At 45.1% G+C, this 21,306-nt stretch overlaps 1 protein-coding gene across 2 annotated transcripts; it reads left to right on the top strand.

The window, feature by feature from the left end:
* Nucleotides 1-387: 387 nt before the first annotated feature.
* On the top strand, nt 388-20,518 carry Tbc1d25 (TBC1 domain family member 25). Of its 2 annotated transcripts, XM_057760580.1 has the most exons (6): nt 388-609; nt 2,552-2,661; nt 4,612-4,766; nt 17,902-18,029; nt 18,169-18,357; nt 18,602-20,515. In XM_057760580.1, the coding sequence occupies exons 1-6, from the start codon at nt 487-489 to the stop codon at nt 19,961-19,963; spliced, it is 2,067 nt and encodes a 688-aa protein (XP_057616563.1). In that variant the 5' UTR covers nt 388-486; the 3' UTR covers nt 19,964-20,515. The 2 variants fall into 2 exon arrangements, with proteins under 2 accessions (XP_057616563.1, XP_057616564.1); XM_057760581.1 differs by lacking the exon at nt 4,612-4,766 and having other exon boundaries at nt 591-609; nt 18,602-20,518.
* Nucleotides 20,519-21,306: the final 788 nt, after the last annotated feature.

The following is a 21,306-nucleotide window of genomic DNA, read 5'->3' as shown; positions in this document are numbered from 1 at the left end:
TTGAAGATCCCCCCCCCCCTTTTCAGGGGATTCATTTGAAGGGAAGTTTTTGAAACCGATGACATCATCTGTTGCCCGAGGCACGTGGCAACTCCAAGCGGGTTCTGGAGCGTTGACGTCACCACGTTGTGGCTTCCTCCCCGCCCTCTTTTCTTTCTTGAACCCGTCGCCGGTTCGTGAATCCGGAAGTAGACTGCCAAAACAACAGTGCCACGGGACCAGGACAGGCGGGACCTAAGCAGGCACTACCTCACAGGCAGAAAAACGCTAAATTCACGACTTTTGGGGGCGGGGTTCCTGGCAGGAGCCCTCTAGGCGCATGCTCAGAGGCGACCTCCAGGCCAGGAGGAGGGGCAGGGTTCAGAACCCTGTGCGCCTGCGCTCTGGTGCAAGGTGGGGCCGCGGGCGCCCGCACTGTAGGGTGTTCGTTAGGGTAGGGGGCAACTGTCAACTGTCACGGAGACAGAGACGACAGTTACCGGCGGGATGGCAACACCTTCCGCAGCCTCGGACTTGGCTTGCTCTGCAGCGCCCTCGCCCGTCGGGGGTGCCCAGGCGGCAGCGGCGGCAGAGGAGGAGGAGCGAGAGGTGGTACGGGTCCGAGTCAAGGTGAGGCTGGTGGCTGGTCGGCCAGCCTGCCTGGGCACCCAATAGTCGAAAAGATGGTGGCTGCCATAGGATAGAGGGCAGGACCTGAAATCTGGGGCGTTACTGGGAGACGGGGGGCGAGGTTTGAGAGCAGAATAATGGGAGAATGAAGACATGGGTCTTGGGGACACATCCTTGGGTGTGTAACTGGAAATAGAGGGGAAAGGGCTGCTGGAGTGAAGGGGTGGAGCCTACGGGTAGAGAGGTTGGTTGGAGGGTTAGAGGAGGGGCCTCCGGAGTCCAGAGGAATGACGGAGGTGCTGTTGCTGTCAGAAGAGGGAGTCCTAAAGTCAGTCAACATTTTGGAGAGTGCACTTTCCTACATGTCCCCACCCCTGAGCCCACGTGCTTGGGGTGGGGGGGAGGCAAAAACAATTCAATGATATGTTTTGGACACTGGTGAGTATCTTGAGAACATAATAGGAAAAGTTAGATTCTAGGGAGTTCTTTACACAAAGTCGTGTAGGAAAATTCCCCAAAAGGGATTGAAGTTACAGAGACCTGAATCAAAGAGTCACCTATGTGCATTTAAGGTGGGTGAAGAGTTCTAGGTAGAAGGCACAGCAAGGGAAAAGACTAGGAGGCAGAGACTAGTTTGGTCTGTTCCTGTGGGTTCCCATATTGTTGGAGAAGGAGGACTGAGGGCGAAAGTGAAAGGACAGTCGGGAGAGAGAAGGGCAGGTGGACAGCCTGGGATGCATACTCTGAGGAAGGAACTTGTTGCGATAATTCGAGCAAGCTCACACTGGAGTGGTGGCACAGGCAATGATGAAAAGGTCGACAGATCACTTCTGCGTAATAGGCAAAGATGTAGTGAGTGAGCCAGATGAAGAAGTGGGAAGGATGTTCAGAGCAAGGGAGATGAGCCCACACAAAGGGCTGCAGGAAGAATGTAGTCAAGGTAACTCCCAACAGTTTGCTACTACTAGAGCATAAAGTTCAAAATAAATCTGAGTGGAGAGAGGACTACGTTGGGACCCCAGGTTTGCTGTTGAAAACTTTTGTTTCTGTTTTTGTTTTTTGAGACAGGGTTTCTCTGTATATCCCTGGCTGTTCTGGAACTCACTCTGTAGACCAGCCTGGCCTTGAACTCACAGAGATCAGCCTGCCTCTGCCTCCCTGGGTGCTTGAATTAAAGGTGTGCGCTACCACTGCCAGGAAGCTCTTAAAAACATTTAATCATGGGGGTGTTAGAGGTAGATTTGCTAGATTGATTGCAGTATAGGAGACTGATATTGTTGTGGTCAGACTGGACATGGTGATTCTGGCAACCATAGTTAAGGGACTCTTGAAGGATTGGACACCTGGACTATTGCAGTAGCTTTGTTCCTCCTTGTCTGTTCCTGTCTTTTTGCGGGGGGTGGGGAAATTTTGAGACAGGGTTTCTCTGTGGCTTTGGAGCCTGTCCTGGAACCAACCAGCTCGGTAGACCAGGCTGGCCTCGAACTCACAAAGATTCACCTGTCTCTGCCTCCTGAGTGCTGGGATTAAAGGTGTGCGCCACCACTGCCTGGCTGACTCTAACATTAAAATTCTTTTTTTTTTTTTTTGGTTTTTCGAGACAGGGTTTCTCTGTGGTTTTGGAGCCTGTCCTGGAACTAGCTCTTGTAGACCAGGCTGGTCTCGAACTCACAGAGATCCGCCTGCCTCTGCCTCCCAAGTGCTGGGATTAAAGGTGTGCGCCACCACCGCCCAGCTAACATTAAAATTCTAAGGACACATCCATTCTTTCTTTGCCCAGAAACTGCCTTGCCTTCCCCTTAGAACAAAAACAAGAGTCTCCACTATGGCCAAGAGCATCCCATCTAAATTTGGTCCCTGTTTTCTGCAACTCTGTACCTCACCCACTCTTCTGAATGGTGCTGTGGCCCCTCATGGCCTACCCCTTGTCTTCTTTCCCCAGAAATGTGAGAGCTTCTTGTCACCTGAGTTCCGCTCTTTTGCTGTAGATCCTCAGATCACCTCACTGGACGTGCTGCAGCACATCCTCATCCGCGCCTTTGACTTGAATGGGTGAGTGGGTGGATGAAGCAGGCTGCTCATCTCAACGGCAACTGTCTGTCTTTTGTAGGTTTGTTTTTTTTTTTTCAAATAATTCCACGATGAGTATATGTATCTTGCTGGGAGTATTGGGGAAATGTCATAAGATAAACTAGCGGAAGTATTTTGGGCTACAGGGTGTGTGTTTTTAAAACTTTCACGGAATGTTTCCAAAATGGTTCTCCAGACACGTTTTACCAGTTCAGCCTCAGCAGCGGTATAGAAAATGTTTTTCCTGATTGTGGTGGTCCACACCTTTAGTCCTAGCACTCTGGAGGCAAAGACAGGCAGATCTCTGACAATTCAAGACCAGCCTGCTATACGTGGTGAGTTCCAAGACAGCCAGGGATACACAGAGAGACATTCTCTCAAAAAAAAAAAAAAAAAAGTAAGAGGTTTGTTTCACCAACCATGGTGATACTTACCTGTGATCACAGTACTCTGGAGGCTGAGACAGGAGAATCAAGGCCAGCCTAGGCTACATAATGAAACTGTCTCAAAAGGAAGAAAGAAAATAATAAAATTGTTTTCTTCATGCCCTCCCAAACAGTGGTTATTATAAGACATTATAAAATTTGTCAGTCTGATAGCTGAGAGTTGATATCTCATAGGGGCAGATGTGATGTTTATTTTGTTGTGGTAGGTTATTCTGGAGGAATATATGATTGTGCTAACAATTTTTTTATTTTATTTATTTATTTGTTTATTTATTTATTTATTTTGTTTTTCTTTTTTTTTTTTTTTTGTGGTTTTTCGAGACAGGGTTTCCCTGTGGCTTTGGAGCCTGTCCTGGAACTAGCTCTTGTAGACCAGGCTGGTCTCGAACTCACAGAGATCCGCCTGCCTCTGCGTCCCGAGTGCTGGGATTAAAGGCATGCGCCACCATCGCCCGGCTATTTATTTTGTTTTTCGAGACAGGGTTTCTCTGTAGCTTTGGTGCCTGTCCCAGAACTAGCTCTTGTAGACCAGGCTGCCCTCGAACTCCCAGAGATCCGTCTGCCTCTGCCTCCCGAGTGCTGGGATTAAAGGCGTGCGCCACCACCGCCCGACTATGCTAACAATTTTTAAAATTTATTTAACTTATTTATTTTATGTGCATTGGTGTGAGGGTGTCGGATCCCCTGGACCTGGAGTTACAGACAGTTGTGAATTGCCATGTGGGTGCTGGGAATTGAACCTGGGTCCTCTGGAAGAGCAGCCAGTGTTCTTTACCATTGAGCCATCTCTCCAGCCCTGTGGTAACAAATTTAAATAGTATGAAATTCAGCTGGGCTTGGTAGCCCATGCCTTTAATCCCAGCACTAGGAAGCAGAGGCAGGCAGGTCTCTGCGAATTTGAGGCTAGACTCGTCTACAAATCAAGTTCTAGGACAGCCAGGGCCATTACACAGAGAAACCATGTCTCAAAACATCAAAAAAGAAAAAAATGTATGAAGTTGATGGATATTTAGGATGATTCTGGGTTTACAGTGATCATCACACAAAATACTTCTTTGTATTTGCACAGGTGTATCTGAAGAATAAATTCTTAGTTTTATTGTACATTTGTGCATTAACATTCTGTTGTGAAAAATAAGAAACATACAGACTGCTTTTTTTTTAAAATGTAGTAAGAAGGCTGCTTTCTTCCCACTTCTAACCCCCAGCTGCACTGTTAGCATCCCCAGAGGGGACCAGCATCTTACCAGTATTCAGTGTGCCCTCCAGATATAAGCAGATGTGGATCTGTTTCTGTGTTCATGTAACAAAGTGGGTAGAAATGGCCTAACAACCTCAGGCTGCCTGTAATCCTTGGCATAGTTCCCAGCAAATAGAAGGAAGCTGTTTTCGGTACCTTTCACACTACCTTCCTTGTTTTGTAAACTGTTCCTGAAGTTGCTGGGGAACTGGGGATCCCAAGAGCTCCTTCATATCCTTTGTCCAGGAAGAAGAACTTTGGCATCAGCTACCTGGCGCGTGACCGGCTAGGACAGGAAACTTTCCTCTCTCTCCTTTCTGATTGGGACCTCAGCACAGCTTTCGCCACTGCCTCCAAACCTTACCTGCAGTTGCGCGTAGACATTCGGCCCTCAGAGGACAGTGAGTACCCAGTGCCGGAGGACTACTACCTTGAGATCCAGCTTTTCCCATAGATAATAATACTACCCCTTATAGTACACTCCTGGCAGGCCACAGGGACTCATTTCTTTTAAATTATGTCTGAAGACCTGGGTTCAATCATCACTAACACCCCAAAAAGTTTGTTATAATGATGGTAGTTAGATATTTTAAAACTCAAGTTCAAGGCTAGCCTTAGCTACAAAAGCAACCCTATCTCAAAACAAAACTACTACAAAATAATTCAAGTTTTGGGTTTTGAATTTTCAGATTAGGAATATTCAGCCTATATTATCATATTGGCAATTAATTTGAAAACATGATGGCATAGTAATATTTTCAGGGCTGTTGAAGAAAAATATTCATGCTCTTGGAGGAAAACCCATTTAAGTAGGAAGTAGTGAAGTGCATGATGTCTCCAAATAATTTTACAAAAATGTGTTTAGGGCTGGAGAGATGGCTCAGCGGTTAAGAGCATTGCCTGCTCTTCCAAGGGTCCTGGGTTCAATTCCCAGCAACCACATGGTGGTTCACAACCGTCTGTAATGAAGTCTGGTGCCCTCTTCTGGCCTTCAGGCATACACAGAGAGAATATTGTATACGTAATAAATAAATAAATAAATATTTTTAAAAAATGTGTTTATATGTAAAAGAAATGAAATAAAGCAAATGTGATAAAAAAAAAGTTAATGGGTTTTGGATGTGGGGCTGCAGGTACAGGGTGTTGTGCAGTCTTGTCTTTTTTGCAGTGTTAGACATGAAAGACAGGCCTTGCTCACTCACGTTAGGCAAATTCTGTGCCATGGATGCCATGAAGCTACACCAGCTCCAGTGCATTCTGGTAGTCTTTTGGTGCTAATAGTGGGGGGTTTTGTGTGTTTGTTTTGTTTACATATAGGATGTCTGTGCACTGCATGCATGGTTGGTACCCGAGAAGGCCACAAGACGGCATAGGATCCCCTGAACTGGAATTACAGATGGTTGTGAGCCACCTTCTGCATGCTGGGAATCAAACCCTGGTCCTCTAGAAAAGCAGCCAGTTACTTCTGAGCCATCTCTACAGCACCACTCAGTGTATTCTGTCTTTAACATTATTATGGGTTTGAATTTGGCTTTGGTTTTGGCATTTTTTTTGAAACAATTATGGAATATAGCCCTGGATAGCCTGGAACTTGCCATGTAAATGTGGCTGTGGCTGGCATCAAACTTACAGCAATCCTTCCATCTCTGCTTTTCCAAAGGACCTGCCATGCTGTGTTGTTAGTTTATCTTTCTTTCTTTCTTTCTTTCTTTTTTTTTTTTTTTTTTTTTTTGGTTTTTCGAGACAGGGTTTCTCTGTAGCTTTGGAGCCTGCCCTGGAACTAGCTCTTGTCGACCAGGCTGGCCTCGAATTCACAGAGATCTGCCTGCCTCTGCCTCCCAAGTGCTGGGATTAAAGGCATGCACCACCACCGCCCGGCTATTAGTTTCTTTTGTTACTAAGAATTGAATGCCAGGCCATATGTTTGCTAGGCAGGTGTTATACCACCAAACTGCACGTTACCTTTTTTATTTTAAGATAGGTTTCACTAAGTTTCCTAGGCTGACCTAAAACTTACCAGTTCTTCCATCTCCGCCTTATGAATAACTGGGAATATAAGTGTGTGCCACTACACCCAGCAACATTCAACACTCAGCAAGTTTTTAAATCACATTCTGGTGTGTGTGTGTGTGTGTGTCTATGCCTGTGCACACTTGCACATATGTGGAGGTCAGAGAACAACTTGTGGTAGTCAATTCTCTCCTATCATGTGAATCCTGGGGATCACACTCAGGTCATCAGGCTTGGTAGCAAGAGCCTTTGCCCACTGTACCATTTTGCCAACTCAGCAAGTTTTTTTTTTTTTGTCATAAAAATGTTATGAAGTCATACAGTTTGCAGCCTTAGAGAACTTTTGTACCCATTTGCGATGACTGAGGCATTTTATTCACATCATAGTGATCATAAATAGCTAAATGGGCCATTTAATGAATATACTTAATTATCAAGATAATCTTAGCTAGGTGGTGGTGGCGCATGCCTTTAATCCCAGCACTTGGGAAACAGAGAAGGCAGATGTCTGTGAGTTCAAGGCCAGCCTGGTCTCTTAAAACAAGGAATTATTATTTTTCCATAAAATAGATGAAGAAACAGGCCTAGCAGGGTATAAGATTTGGGCATGTCACATAGATAGTAGAAGACCAAGATTTGAACTTGGGCAGTTGATGATCTGGCTCCAGAGATTTTTTTTCCCCAAACAATTTGACTCTGATTTTTTGGACTTGTTTAGACTGGCAAGGGTCAGGCCTGGTGAGACATAATTTTAACTGCAGAACTCAAGAGGCAAAGGCAAGCAGATCTCTATTAGTCTGAGGCTAGCCTAATCTACATAGAGAATTCCAGGATAGCCAAGGTTATGAGACAGGGTTTCTCTGTGGTTTTGGAGCCTGTCCTGGAACTAGCTCTTGTAGACCAGGCTGGCCTCAAACTCACAGAGATCCACCTGCCTCTGCCTCCTGAGTGCTGGGATAAAAGGCGTGCGCCACCACTGCCTGGCAAATAAATATTTTTTAAAAAGAAAGAAAAGGTGTGGGTGTGAAAGATGGTTCAGCAGTTAAGAACTCAGATATATATTTGAGATGAGGTCTCACTGTGTAGCCCTGGCTGGCCTCAAACTCAGAGGTCCACCAGCCTCTTCCTCCCAAGAGCTGGAATTTGAAGCATGTACTACCACAGGGCTAATACTATTATTTTTAATGACAGTGATTTTGTGGTCAGTTTTAATTTTAAAACAGCTTTTGCCATGTTCCTGGTGTTCTTTTTCTTAGCTATTTTTTTTATTGAAAAAAAAATTTTCCGCTTCCTCCCCGCCTCCCATTTCCCTCCCCCTCCTCCCGTCCCTCTCCCCCTCCCCCCACTCCTCTTCTCCTCCCTCTCCAGTCCCAAGAGCAGTCAGGGTTCCCTGCCCTGTGAAAAGTCCAAGGTCCTCCCCACTCCATCCAGGTCTAGGAAGGTGAACATCCAAACTGTCTAGTCTTAGCTATTTTTAAACATGAATTGGTTCTTGTGAACCTTAAAATAAGTTCATCCAGTTTCAGGAGAAAAACATTAGACCATTAGGTTGGATTGCACTGGATGTATATATTACTTTAAGGTTTGGCAAATTTGACAACTTTATAATGAAGAATGTAGTATGTATAATATATAATACCACAGACAGAAGCCCATAATGAAATGCTTGGATGTGTCTGCAGGAAATGTGTGTGCATTCACCCAAGGTGGACTATGTAAAAACTATTTATAGCCACATGTTGGTCCATATCAGGTTTTGTGTTTGCAGAAATCCTTTGCCTGTTTCTAAATGTGTTTTCAATTTTCCTATTGTTTATCTGTGTATAATAGAATATTTTTCCTGTCAACTACTTTTGGCCTTGATAGCTCATATGTTCTCCTCTCCCTTCTTGGCTCCTTTCTCTCCCTCCCCTCTTTGTCCTCTCCTTCTTTTCCCTCTTCCCCCCTTCCCTGCTCCCTCTCTTGGTCTCAAATAGCCTAAGCTGGCTTCGAACTTCTGATTCTCCTTTCTCTACCTGCCAAGTACCAGGATTATAGGTGTGTGCCACAACACTGGGCTGAGTGGACTCTCTGTGCCATTCATGTTGTTGCTATGCCCTTCTATTTGTTTGTCAGGTATACCACCACCCCTAGTCACTTGATATTTGAGGGGGGCTCTCACTATAAACCTTTTGCCAGCTTTGGATTCAATGTGTAACCCATGCTGGCCTCAAACTTGTGATAGTCTTCCTAACTTCATCCTGCCAAGTACCGGGATCACAAGCATGAACCACTCCACCCAGCTTAATTTTTTATATGAGTTTATTTGTTTTACTTCCCAGCTCGAGTTTCCCCTCCCTCCTCTCCTCCTAGTCCCTTCGCTCCCACCCCTCTTTGTTCCACCAATCCACTCCTCCTCTGTTGCTGTTTAGGGAAAGACAGGTCTCCCATGAGTATCAGTAAAACATGGCATATCAAGTTGTAGTAAAGCTAAGCACCTCTCCTTGTATTAAGGCTGGGCAAGGCCACCCAGTATGAGAAGTAAGGTTCCAAAAGCCTGTAAAAGAGTCAGAGACAGCCCCTATTTCCACTGTTAGGAGTCCCACAAGAGGACCAAGCTACACAACTGTAACATACATGTAGAGGGCCTAGGTCAGTCCTATGCAGGCTCCCTGGTTGTCAGTTCATTCTCTGTGAGCCCCCATGAGCCCAGGTTAGTTGATTCTGTGGGTTTTCTTGTGGTGTCCTTGACCCCTCTGGCTCCTACAATTCTTTCTCCCCCTCTTCTACAGGATTCCCTGAACTCTGCCTAATGTTTGGTTGTAGATCTGCTTCTGTTTCCATCAGTTGCCAGATGAAGCTTCTCTGATGGCAATTAGGCTAGGCACCAATCTGGTGACAGGAGATGGCCAGTTCATGCTACTTATCCACTATTCCTAGGAGTCTAAGCTGGTGTTATCCTTGTAGCTTCATGGGAGATTCCCCAGTATCAGATTTTTACCTGACTCCAAAGTGCACCCCCTTTCCAGTAGTGTCTTTCAGTACTCTACCCCCCACTGATCACTCCTGTTCCCATCCCCACCTGCCCTCAGTCCACTCACAAAATCTCTTCTATTTCTCCTTCCCAGGGAGATCCAGGTGTCCCCATTGAGCCCTCCTTGTTCCTAGCCTTTCTGGGTCTATGGATTGTAGCATGGTTATCCTTTACAGCTAATATCCACTTATGAGTGAGTACATGTCATGTTTGTCTTTCTGGGTCTGGGTTACCTCACTCAGGATGATTTTTTTCCAGTTCCCTCCATTTCCATTTAGATTTCCTACATGTTTCCCAACCGAGGAATGGATAAGGAAAATGTGATACATTTGCACAATGGAATATTACTCAGCTGTTAAAAACATGTAGGTTGTTTCCAGGTTCTGTTTATTACAGATAAAGCTGCTATGAACACAATTAAGCAAGTATCCTTGTGGAATGACTGAGCATCCTTTGGATATATGCCCAAGAGTGGTATAGCGAGGTCTTGGGGTAGATTGATTCAACAGTTTTCTGAGAAACTGCCATTCTGACTTCCAAAGGGGCTGTACAAATTTGCACTTCTATCAGCAATGGAGGAGTGTTCCCCTTGCCCCACAACCTCTCCCCCCTAAGTTCTCATCAGTGTTTTTAATCTTAGCCATTCTGATAGATGTAAGATGGAATCTGAGTTGTTTTGATTTGCATTTCCCTGATGGCTAAGGATGTTGACCATTTTACATATTTTTTGGCCATTTGAGAATATTATTATTATTATTTTATTGCTTTAAAAATACCAATCCAAATTCCCACTTCCTCTTCTCCTCCCAGTCCCCTCCCACTCCCTCCACATACCCTTCCCCCAACTCCTGTCCAATCTTAAGAGAGGACAAGGCATCCTGCCCTGTGGAAAATCCAAGGCCCTCCCCACTACATCTAGGTTGAGTAAGGTACACATCCAAAGAGAATAGGATCCCCAAAAGCCAGTACATGCACTAGAGACAAATCCCAGTGCCATTGTCATTGGCCCCTCAGTCTGCCCCAACTGTCAACCACATTCAGAGGGTTCAGTTTGATCCCATGCTTGTTCATTCCCAGTCCAGTTGGAGTTGGTGAGCTCCCATTAGCTCAGGCACATTGTGTCAGTGGGTGAAACAACCCCTCATGGTCTTGACTTCCTTGCTCATATTCTCCCTACTTCCCTTCTTCATCTGGACCTTGGGAACTCAGTCCAGTGCGCCTATGAGGGTTTCTGTCTCTGTTTCCATCTGTTGTTAGACAAAGCTTCTATGGTGATATTTAAGATATTAAGATATTTAAGATGGGCTGGAAAGATGGCTCAGTGGCTAAGAGCTTTGCTTGTTCTTCCAAAGGTCCTGAGTTCAATTCCCAGCAACCACATGGTGGCTCACAACCATCTGTAATGATATTTGGTGCCCTCTTCTGGCCTGCAGGGATACATGCAGGCAGAACATTGGGGTCATCCTTGTGGATTCCTGGGAAATTTTCTAGAGCCAGGTTTCTTGCTAACCGCAAATGGCTTCCTCAATCAAAATATCTCTTTCCTTGCTCTCATATCAGTCCTTCCTCCATCTCAACTATTCCATTCCCTCAAGCTCTCCCCAACCCTTCTCCTCTCCTCTTCCCCTTTTCCTCCTGAAACTGAGAAGCTTCTGTAAAGCAAAGGACACTGTCAATAAGACAAAAAGACAACCTACTGAATGGGAGAAAATCTTCACCAATCCCACATCAGACAAAGGACTGCGCTCCAAAATATATAAAGAACTCAAGAAATTAGACATTAATCCCAGCACTCGGGAGGCAGAGGCAGGCGGATCTCTGTGAGTTCGAGACCAGCCTGGTCTACAAGAGCTAGTTCCAGGACAGGCTCCAAAGCCACAGAGAAACCCTGTCTTGAAAAACAAAAAGACAAAAAAAAAATTAGACATTAAAATTCTAAATAACCCAATTAAAAAATGGGGTGCTGAACTAAACAGAGAATTCTCAACAGAAGAATTTCAAATGGCCAAAAGATACTTAAGGACATGTTCAACTTCCTTGCTATCAGGGAAATGCAATCCAAACAACTTTTTTTCCTTTTTTATGATTAATAACTTATTTTTTTTGTTTTGTTTTGTTTTTCGAGACAGGGTTTCTCTGTGGTTTTGGAGCCTGTCCTGGAACTAGCTCTTGTAGACCAGGCTGGTCTCGAACTCACAGAGATCCGCCTGCCTCTGCCTCCCGAGTGCTGGGATTAAAGGCGTGCGCCACCACCGCCCGGCAATAACTTATTTTTAAAAACCTTATTCAGCCGGGCGGTGGTGGCGCACGCCTTTAATCCCAGCACTCGGGAGGCAGAGGCAGGCGGATCTCTGTGAGTTCGAGACCAGCCTGGTCTACAAGAGCTAGTTCCAGGACAGGCTCCAAAACCACAGAGAAACCCTGTCTCGAAAAAAACCAAAAAAAAAAAAATTATATATATATATATATATAAACCTTATTCATTTTATTTATTTATTCATTTATTATGTATACAATGTTCTGTCTGTGTGTATGCCTGCAGGCCAGAAGAGGGCACCAGACCCTATTACAGATGGTTGTGAGCCACGATGTGGTTGCTGGGAATTGAACTCAGGACCTTTGGAAGAGCAAGCAATGCTCTTAACCTCTGAGCCATCTCTCCAGCCCCAAAACAACTTTGAAATACCATCTTACACCTGTCAGAATGACTAAGATCAAAAACACTAATTATAGTTTATGCTGGAGAGGATATGTAGTAAGGGGAACACTCATCCATTGCTGGTGGGAATGCAAACGTATAACCACTTTGGAAATCAGTGTGGTGGTTTCTCAGAAAATTGGGAGTCAACCTACCTCAGGATCCAGCCATACCACTTGGGAATATACCCAAAAGTTGCCCAGTCATACTACAAAAGCATTTGTTCAACTATGTTCATAGTAACATTATTTGTAATAGCCAGAACCTGGAAACAACCTAGATGCCCCTCAACAGAAGAATGGATAAAGAAAGTGTAGCACATCTACACACTAGAGTACTACTCAGCGATTAAAAAAAACAATGACATCTTGAATTTTACATGCAAATGGATGAAATTAGAAAACATCATCCTGAGTGAGGTAACCCAGACCCAAAAATATGAATATGGTATGTACTCACTCATTAGTGGATACTAGCCATAAACAAAGGACATTGAGCCTATAGTTCATGATCCTCGAGAAGCTAAGTAATAAGGTGAACCCGAAGAAAAACATATATAGATCCTCCTGAAAATTGGAAGCAGACAAGATCACCTGACAAAATTGGGAGCATGGGGGTGGGAGGTAGAAGGAAGGGGACAATTAAGAATCTTCTGTTGAGAATTCTGTTTAGATCTGTACCTCATTTTTAATTGGATTATTTGATTTGTTGATGTCTAGTTTCCTGAGTTCTTTATATATTTTGGAGCTCAGCCCTCTGTCAGATGTGGGGTTGGTGAAGATTTTTTCCCATTCTGTAGGCTGTCGTTTTGTCTTATTGACAGTGTCCTTTGCTTTACAGAAGCTTCTCAGTTTCAGGATGTCCCATTTATTAATTGTCAGTTTTAGTGTCTGTGCTATTGATGCTCTGTTCAGGATGTTGTCTCCCATGCCAATGTGTTCAAGGCTATACCTACTTCTATCAGTTTCAGTGTATCTGGATTTATGTTGAGGTCTTTGATCAACTTGGACTTGAGTTTTGCAACCAGCTTAATTTTAAGTCTTTTATTTTTAAATATTTAAAAATATATGATATAATATATAATATTTTAAATATTTTAAAATATTTATTATTTTATAAGTCAGGTGGTGGTAGTGCATCTCTTTAATCCCAGCACTTAGGAGGCAGAGGCAGGTGGATCTTTGTGAGTTTGAGGCCAGCCTGGTCTACTGAGTGAGTTCTAGGACTACCAGGACTACACAAAGAAACCCTGTCTCAAAAAAAACCCTCCAGGGGCTGGAGAGATGGCTCAGAGGTTAAGAGCACTGACTGCTCTTCCAGAGGTCCTGAGTTCAATTCCCAGTAACCACATGATGGCTCACAACCATCTGTAATGAGATCTGGCGCCCTCTTCTGGTGTGTGGGAAGCAGAATGTTGTAAATAAAAAACAAAACAAAACAAAAAACCCGTCTTTTTAAAAAAAAAAACCCTCCAAAATATTTATTATTTTATGTGACTGTATATGTGCTTGAGTGTATGTGTGTATGATACCATGTGCATGCAGGTATCTGGGATGACTGGAGCATGGCCCTGCAACTGGAATTATAGGTGGTTATGAGCCGCCCAATGTGGGTGCTGGGAACCGAACCCAGGTTTTCTGCAAGAACACCAAGTCCTATTAACCACTGAGCTGTCTCTCCACAATCATCAGCCTTCTTGGTTGGTTTTAGGTATAACTTTTTTAAAGGGTTGGACCCAGGGCTTTGTATATGTTAGGCAAGCACTCTACTTCTGAGCCACCTATCCACCACTTTCTTTTTAGGGTCTCTGTGATTCATTTTTCTATTATTATGATAAGATGCCATAACTAAGGCAACTTAAAAAGGAAAGTATTAAGAGTCTGTAGAGATGGCTCAGCAGTTAAAAGCACTGGCTGCTCTTCCAGAGGATCTTGGTTCAATTCCCAGCAACCACATGGCAGCTCACAGCTTCAGTTCCAGGGTACCCAACACCCATGGAAAAACATCAAGATGGGGAAGGTTAAAGGGAGGAGGGGAGAGGCAGGGAGGGGAGCAGAGAAAAAAATGTAGAGCTCAATAAATATCACATTTTGGTTTTGTTTGTTTTTGAGACAGGGTCTCTTTATGTATTCCTGGCTGGCTTCACTATATAGACCAGGCTGGCCCAAGACTCACTGAGATACATCTGGCTCTGCCCCCCCTCAAGTGCTGGGATTAAAGGCGGACACTATTATTCCCATCTTTTTTTTTTTTTTTGGTTTTTTGAGACAGGGTTTCTCTGTGTAGCCCTGACTATCCTGGAACTCACTCTGTAGACCAAGCTGGCCTCAAACTCACAGAGAACTGCTGGCCTCTGCTTCCTAAGTGCTGGGATTAAAGGTGTATGCCACCACCGCCTGGCACTACACCCATCTTAATGGATGCATTTTTAAAGATTTGTTTTAATTTTACATGCATGTGGGTTTTTTTACGGTCTTTCAAGACAGGGTTTCTCTGTAGCTTTGGAGCCTGTCCTGGAACTAGCTCTGTAGACCAGGCTGGCACCTACACTTATGTGTGTATACCTCCAAAAAGACACATACTCCAAAGAGACACATAATTCAAAGGAAAAGTGAAAGAAAATCTTGCTGGGCTGAAGACTGCTTTCTATGGCGCTAAAGCAGTTTAAGAGCACTGGCTGCTCTTCCAGAAGACACCGGTTCAATTCTAAGCATCCATGTGGCAGCTCACAACTGTCTGTAACTCTAGTTTCAAGAGATCTTGATGCCCTCTTCTGGCCTTCCTGGGCACCAGGCATGCATATGGCACACAGATATATATGGAGGCAAAAACCCATACACATAAAAAAATTGTTTTTAATTTTAAATTTAAAAAAGGATTTTTGAGCCAGGTGGTGGTGGCACATGCCTTTAATCCCAGCACTTAGGAGACAGAAGCAGATGGATCTCTGTGAGTTCGAGGCCAGCCTGGTCGGTCTACAGAGCGAGTTCCAGGACAGGATCCAAAGCTATATAGAGAAACCCTGTTGCGAAAAAACAAAACAAGGATTCTTGAACTTACCCCACAGGTGACCATTGCTGCTGTAGCAACATCATATCTGAAGTGAGAAGAGAGATAGAGAAGAGCTCTTAAGGGAACGGGGAGAGGATAATAGAATACATGTGACATGGAAACAGGAGACCAGCAAGAGGAGGCTAGGGGGATAGGGGAGGGCAGCAGGAAGGGGGAGGAATAAGAAGAAAGTATTTTCATATGTGTTTATGGAAATGTCATAATGAAGCCCATTACTTTGTATGCTAACTTAGAAAACTTAATTTAAAAAAGAAAAAGGGGGCCTAATGTAGAGATGGCTCAGAGGTTAAGAACACTGCTGCTCTTCCAAAAGACTCAGGTTTGATTCTCAGCGCCTAGATGGCAGCTCACAAGTGTCTGTAATTCCAGTTCCAGGGGACCTGGCACCACCCACGGCAAAACACCAATGCACATTAAATAAATAAATAATTAATAAATAAATAAAATTTAAAAATATTTCATATGAAACTGTAAAAAATATCAAAAGATAAGAAAGGAAACTAAAGCGAACAAAACTGCAAGGGGAAATAAAGATAGAAAAAGAAGAAATCTCTGCTGATGTTCATGGACCAGGAGTGGCTAAGGTCAAGCATAGAAGGGTTTCCTTTGTCAAACATACACAACATACTTCTCCACTAACACTTTTTCTAAGATATGTCTAGGCTATGGGGTAAGGTTGATGAGGCTATGATCCTAGAAATAGGAATCTACCATTTCCCAGCTATAGAATCTTGGTCACTAACTAGTTGTTCCAAACCTTTTTGGTCATTTTCTCTTAAACTGGAATGGTAATAGCACCTTCTATCATTTTGGTGGAGAGAACTATCATTGATATAAGATCTGGAGTGTATGCTCTCAGACTTTGGTGTTGTAAGGAGACCGCTTGTTTGTTCCCGGCTGCTCAGCCCCAAAATAACCACACAGAAACTGTATTAATAAGTCACTGCTTGGCCTATTAGCTCTTGCTTTTTATTGGCTAGCTCTTACATCTTAATTTAACCTATTTCTATTAATCTGTGTATTGCCACATGGCTGTGACTTACTCGCAAGGTTCTATCTGGCATCTGTCTCTGGTGGGGCTACATGGCTTCTCTCTGACTCTGCCTTCTTTCTCCCAGCTATTCTGCCCTGCCAGGTCCAAGACAGATTCTTTATTGAGCAATGGTACTCACAGCATACAGAGGGGAATCCCACATTACCTTGGTCCTGGGCTTCATATTCCACTTCTTTCTAGGTGTGGAACCTTGAATAAGTATCTCTAGACCTATTTCCTCATCAAAAAAATAGTGGGGCCTGGTGCGGGGCAGCGAGGGGCCCAGGTGCCCTGGGGTGCTCCCAGCACAGCTCTGCAAGGGAGTGACCCTGGGGACCCAGAGCTGAACAGTGAGAAGGCCCCCAACACCCTGTCCCATCGCACCCCCACCCCCATTTTTTGCCGGGCAATGGTGGCACACGCCTTTAATCCCAGCACTTGGGAGGCAGAGGCAGGCGGATCTCTGTGAGTTCGAGACCAGCCTGGTCTACAGAGTAGTTCCAGGACAGGCTCCAAAGCCACAGAGAAACCCTGTCTCGAAAAACCAAAAAATAAAAAAATAAAAAATAAATAAATCCAAGAGGGGTGGCCACACCTATAGTCCTTTAATTCTAGGTATTGGGGAAGCTAAGGCATAAGTTGGTTCAAGGCCTGCCTGGACTAGAATAAGTTCAGGAACAGCCTGGGTAACTTAATGAGATACTGTTTCAAAAAAAGGTTTTTTAAAAGAGGTCTCATGATGTAGTTCAGCAGTAGAGCACTGGCATAGAACATGTGATGCCCTGGGTTTGATTTCCCAGGACTATCCCATCCACACTCACAAAGAAATATATTTTAAAAAGAATACTAGCTACTATTTCCATAGAACTGAGTATCTGAAGGTCAGAGAACAACCTCCACCATGGGATTGAACTCAGGTTATCAGACTTGGTGGCATGTGCCTTTACTCACTGAGCCATCTCACTGACCACCAGGTTTATTTATGTATTTATTTTGTTTTGAGACAAGGTCTTACTATGTAGCTCTGGCTGTCCTGGAATGTGCTTTGTAGACCAGGCTGCCCTCAAACTCACAGAGATTCACCTGTCTTTGCCTTCCAAGTGCTGAGATTAAAGACATGCACCACCAGGCCGTGAAGTATTTTTTAAAAATGAGATAGAATCTCCTTGCCCAAGCACTGGCCTTGAACTCTCCATCTTCCTACCTCAGCCTCCAGAGTAACCGAGATTACAGACCTGCACTGCCAGGCTCAATAGATATTATTTTTTCTTAAGGTTAATCCGTTGCTTCAGGGCCTTGCAATAAATATTACTTAAATCACTGAAATATTAAAGGCTTCTCTGCCATTTTGTGAAACATTTCTCATGTAAGAACTATTCATAGCTGATTTTTTTTAACATTATTTGGATGATACAGGGAAAAGGGAATAGACATTGTTTATTACCTGGCATGTAGCTAGGCTTTAGAAAAGGAACCCAGCCGGGCGGTGGTGGCGCACGCCTTTAATCCCAGCACTTGGGAGGCAGAGGCAGGTGGATCTCTGTGAGTTCGAGACCAGCCTGGTCTACAAGAGCTAGTTCCAGGACAGGCTCCAAAACCACAGAGAAACCCTGTCTCGAAAAACCAAAAAAAAAAAAAAAGAAAAGGAACCCAGCCCTGTGATCTGTGTTCACATACCTGTTCTTATAGTGCTTCACTCTGTGTGCTCAGGCCCATTGCTGGAGGACTGGGACATAATTAGCCCCAAAGATGTCATTGGATCCGATATCCTACTGGCTGAGAAGCGTTCCTCACTGACGACAGCTGCCTTGCCTTTTACACAATCCATCCTGTCTCAGGTGATTTCAGGAGACTGGGGGGCCCCAGCTGGGATTGGAGGGAAAAGCCTATCTGGGACTCCCATTCCAGAGTGTGCTGGTTGGCATTTGCCCTAACCTGCACAGAGACCTGCAGCTTCTTTTCTTCCTTCCTTGCCAGGTGGGCCGTACATTGTCTAAGGTCCAGCAGGTGCTGAGTTGGTCATATGGGGAAGATGTCAAGCCTTTCAAGCCCCCTCTGAGCGATGCTGAGTTTCACACATACCTGAATCACGAAGGCCAGCTCTCCCGTCCTGAAGAATTGCGTTTGCGGATCTATCATGGTGGTGTGGAGCCTTCCCTTCGAAAAGTGAGCCCCCTTGGTCACTCATCACTCTGTGGTGGCTCATGAGAGACATTCAGTGGAACACACTGTCATAGGTAGGGTAGAGAGATTCCAAGGACAGAGGTTCTATTTCAGGTAGGTCAGTGACAGGAAGACAGACTACCACAAGGACAGAGGTCACGAGAGACAGGGTGGGTGGTGACTAAAGACATGGGTATGGCAGATCCCTAGTTGAAGCTCAGCCTCATCTCCTTTTGTCTCTGGCTAGGTGGTATGGCGGTACCTCCTGAATGTGTACCCAGATGGACTGACAGGCCGTGAGAGGATGGACTACATGAAACGGAAGAGTCGCGAGTATGAGCAGCTCAAAAGCGAGTGGGCCCAGCGAGTGAACCCTGAGGACCTGGAATTCATCCGCAGCACAGTCCTCAAGGATGTGCTTCGCACAGACAGAGCCCATCCCTACTATGCGGGGCCTGAGGATGGCCCACACCTACGGGCCCTACATGACCTGCTTACTACCTATGCTGTTACCCATCCACAGGTATCATACTGCCAGGGCATGAGTGACCTGGCATCACCCATCCTTGCTGTCATGGACCATGAAGGGCATGCTTTTGTATGCTTTTGTGGCATCATGAAGCGCCTGGCTGCCAACTTCCATCCTGATGGTCGTGCCATGGCCACCAAGTTTGCCCACCTCAAGCTGCTATTGAGACATGCTGACCCAGACTTCTACCAGTACCTACAAGAAGCAGGAGCTGATGACCTTTTTTTCTGTTACCGCTGGTTGCTGCTGGAGCTTAAGCGCGAATTTGCCTTTGATGATGCTCTCCGAATGCTAGAGGTCACCTGGAGTTCACTGCCCCCTGACCCTCCTGAACATGAAGTGGAACTTGTTGGACCTCCGAGCCAAGTGGCAGACACTGACTTTGGTAGCCACAGGGGACGGCCAGTACGTCAGAGGCACATGCTGAGGCCTGCTGGTGGAGGAAGCAGTGCTTTTGAAGATGCTGTTGTCCACTTAGCCACATCTAGCCAGGGACCGAGTGGTGGGGGACGTCTCCTGAGACAAGCCAGTCTGGATGGTCTCCAGCAACTCAGGGATAACATGGGCCCCAGGAAGGACTTTCTAGTCCAACTAGCCCACCCAGCTACCCTCATTAGCTCTAAGTCCCTCTCTGAGCCCTTGCTAAACTCCCCAGACCCACTCCTCTCCTCTTCTTCTCGGCCTGATTCCCCATCTTCTTCATCTCCTCCATCTACACAGGAGGCTTCTCCTTCTGGGGACATAGCTGTAGGATCCCCCTTGATGCAAGATGTAGGATCTCCCAGAGATCCTGGGAAGTCCCCACCACCCCCACCTCCAATGGGCCTTCCCCCACCCCAGGAGTTTGGCCGAGGGAACCCATTCATGCTCTTCCTCTGCCTGGCTATCTTGCTGGAGCACCGTGACCACATCATGCGCAATGGGCTGGATTACAATGAGCTAGCCATGCATTTTGACCGCCTGGTGCGGAAACACCATCTAGGGCGTGTCTTGCGCAGGGCCAAGGCTCTCTTTGCTGATTATTTGCAGTCTGAAGTGTGGGACTCTGAAGAGGGGGCTGAGGCCACAGCTCCATCTTGATTGTAATCCTTCCAGCTTTCCAACCCCAATGGTACTCCATTCTTTTGTCTTGAGGGTCTACACAGGGCATTATTCCCTGCCTACCACCCCCAGACATGTTGGAGCCTGGGGCCCTCTCACTGGGTTTGAGTGTGTGTGGCTCAGTGTTGGCACTGCCCACAGAGGCTATGGCCTCTTCTGCTTTTGTTGTTGTTTCTAAACTATACACACACAAAGATCACTGTGGCACGTGTATTTTTCTACTTCCTGGATATTATAGAAGTTACTGTGGGCTCTTTGGTTGATGGGACTGAAATAACTCAATTGATTTAGAGCAGCTCCTGCTTTCTCTGCCACAGGGGAGTAGCTGGTGAAAACCAGGTATTGGTGAACCTGGCCCAGGGACTGCTCTAGAAAAGGATAAATCTATGTTTGTTTGATTGCTTGGTTGGTTTTGGGGGTATATCTGCCTATCTAGAATATAAAGGTCTATTTGATATCTGTGAATGTTATTTCAGGACCAGGCACAAAAAGATGAGGAAGAGAGAGTTTCTAGCTTAAAAAGAGGCAAGATTTAAAAAAAAAAAAAAAAAAAAAAAAGGCAGGATTCGTGCCAGACATGGTGACACATGCCTTTAACCCCAGCACTCAGGAGGCAGAGGCAGGTGAATCTCTGAGTTCAAGGCCAACCTGGTCTACAGAGAGTTTCAGGACAGCTAGAGCTATTACACACAGAAACCTGTCTCAAGAAAAAAAAAAAAACAACAACCACACACACACAAAGAAAAGAGGCAAGATTTACTACAAAAACTGGGAATTTGCCGGGCGGTGGTGGCGCACGCCTTTAATCCCAGCACTCAGGAGGCAGAGGCAGGCGGATCTCTGAGAGTTCGAGGCCAGCCTGGTCTACAAGAGCTAGTTCCAGGACAGACTCCAAAGCTACAGAGAAACCCTGTCTCGAAAAAACCAAAAAAACCAAAAAAAAAAAAAAAAAACAAACAAACAAAAAAAAAAACTGGGAATTTGTGGCCTAAAAAGAGAAACATTTAGGCCACTCATCATTTCTAGAATCCAGACTCTTTTCTGGGGGCCTGTCCAGTACATGATGCTGGCAGCCCTGAGCAGAGGTCTAAGGATTTTAGCCTTCTACGTGCTTTGAAACCAGCTTGTGGGACTGCTATGCCATGCTTAGAGCTCTAAGCTATGTTTCCAGCGGATGGATGCCTATCCTAACCATTTCAGCATATTGCCACTAATATGGATAAGAACAACCAAGCACTAGGGGGAGGGAAATGGGAAACGGGGAGCAGTTGGAAATTTTAAGTAAAAAAGAATAAAAAAAAAAAAAAAGAACAACCAAGCAC

Source organism: Chionomys nivalis, chromosome X (genome assembly GCF_950005125.1).
Source record: "Chionomys nivalis chromosome X, mChiNiv1.1, whole genome shotgun sequence".
In the NCBI taxonomy this organism is placed as follows: domain Eukaryota; kingdom Metazoa; phylum Chordata; class Mammalia; order Rodentia; family Cricetidae; genus Chionomys; species Chionomys nivalis.
This window is presented reverse-complemented; position numbering and strand designations above follow the sequence as displayed.

Excerpts from the sequence above, each read along its gene's own strand:
- Tbc1d25 (XM_057760580.1), top strand. The coding sequence starts at position 487 with ATGGCAACACCTTCCGCAGCCTCGGACTTGGCTTGCTCTGCAGCGCCC. Across the intron at positions 610-2,551 it reads TGGTACGGGTCCGAGTCAAG|AAATGTGAGAGCTTCTTGTC; the intron begins GTGAGGCTGGTG and ends TTCTTTCCCCAG. Across the intron at positions 4,767-17,901 it reads CATTCGGCCCTCAGAGGACA|GCCCATTGCTGGAGGACTGG; the intron begins GTGAGTACCCAG and ends CTGTGTGCTCAG.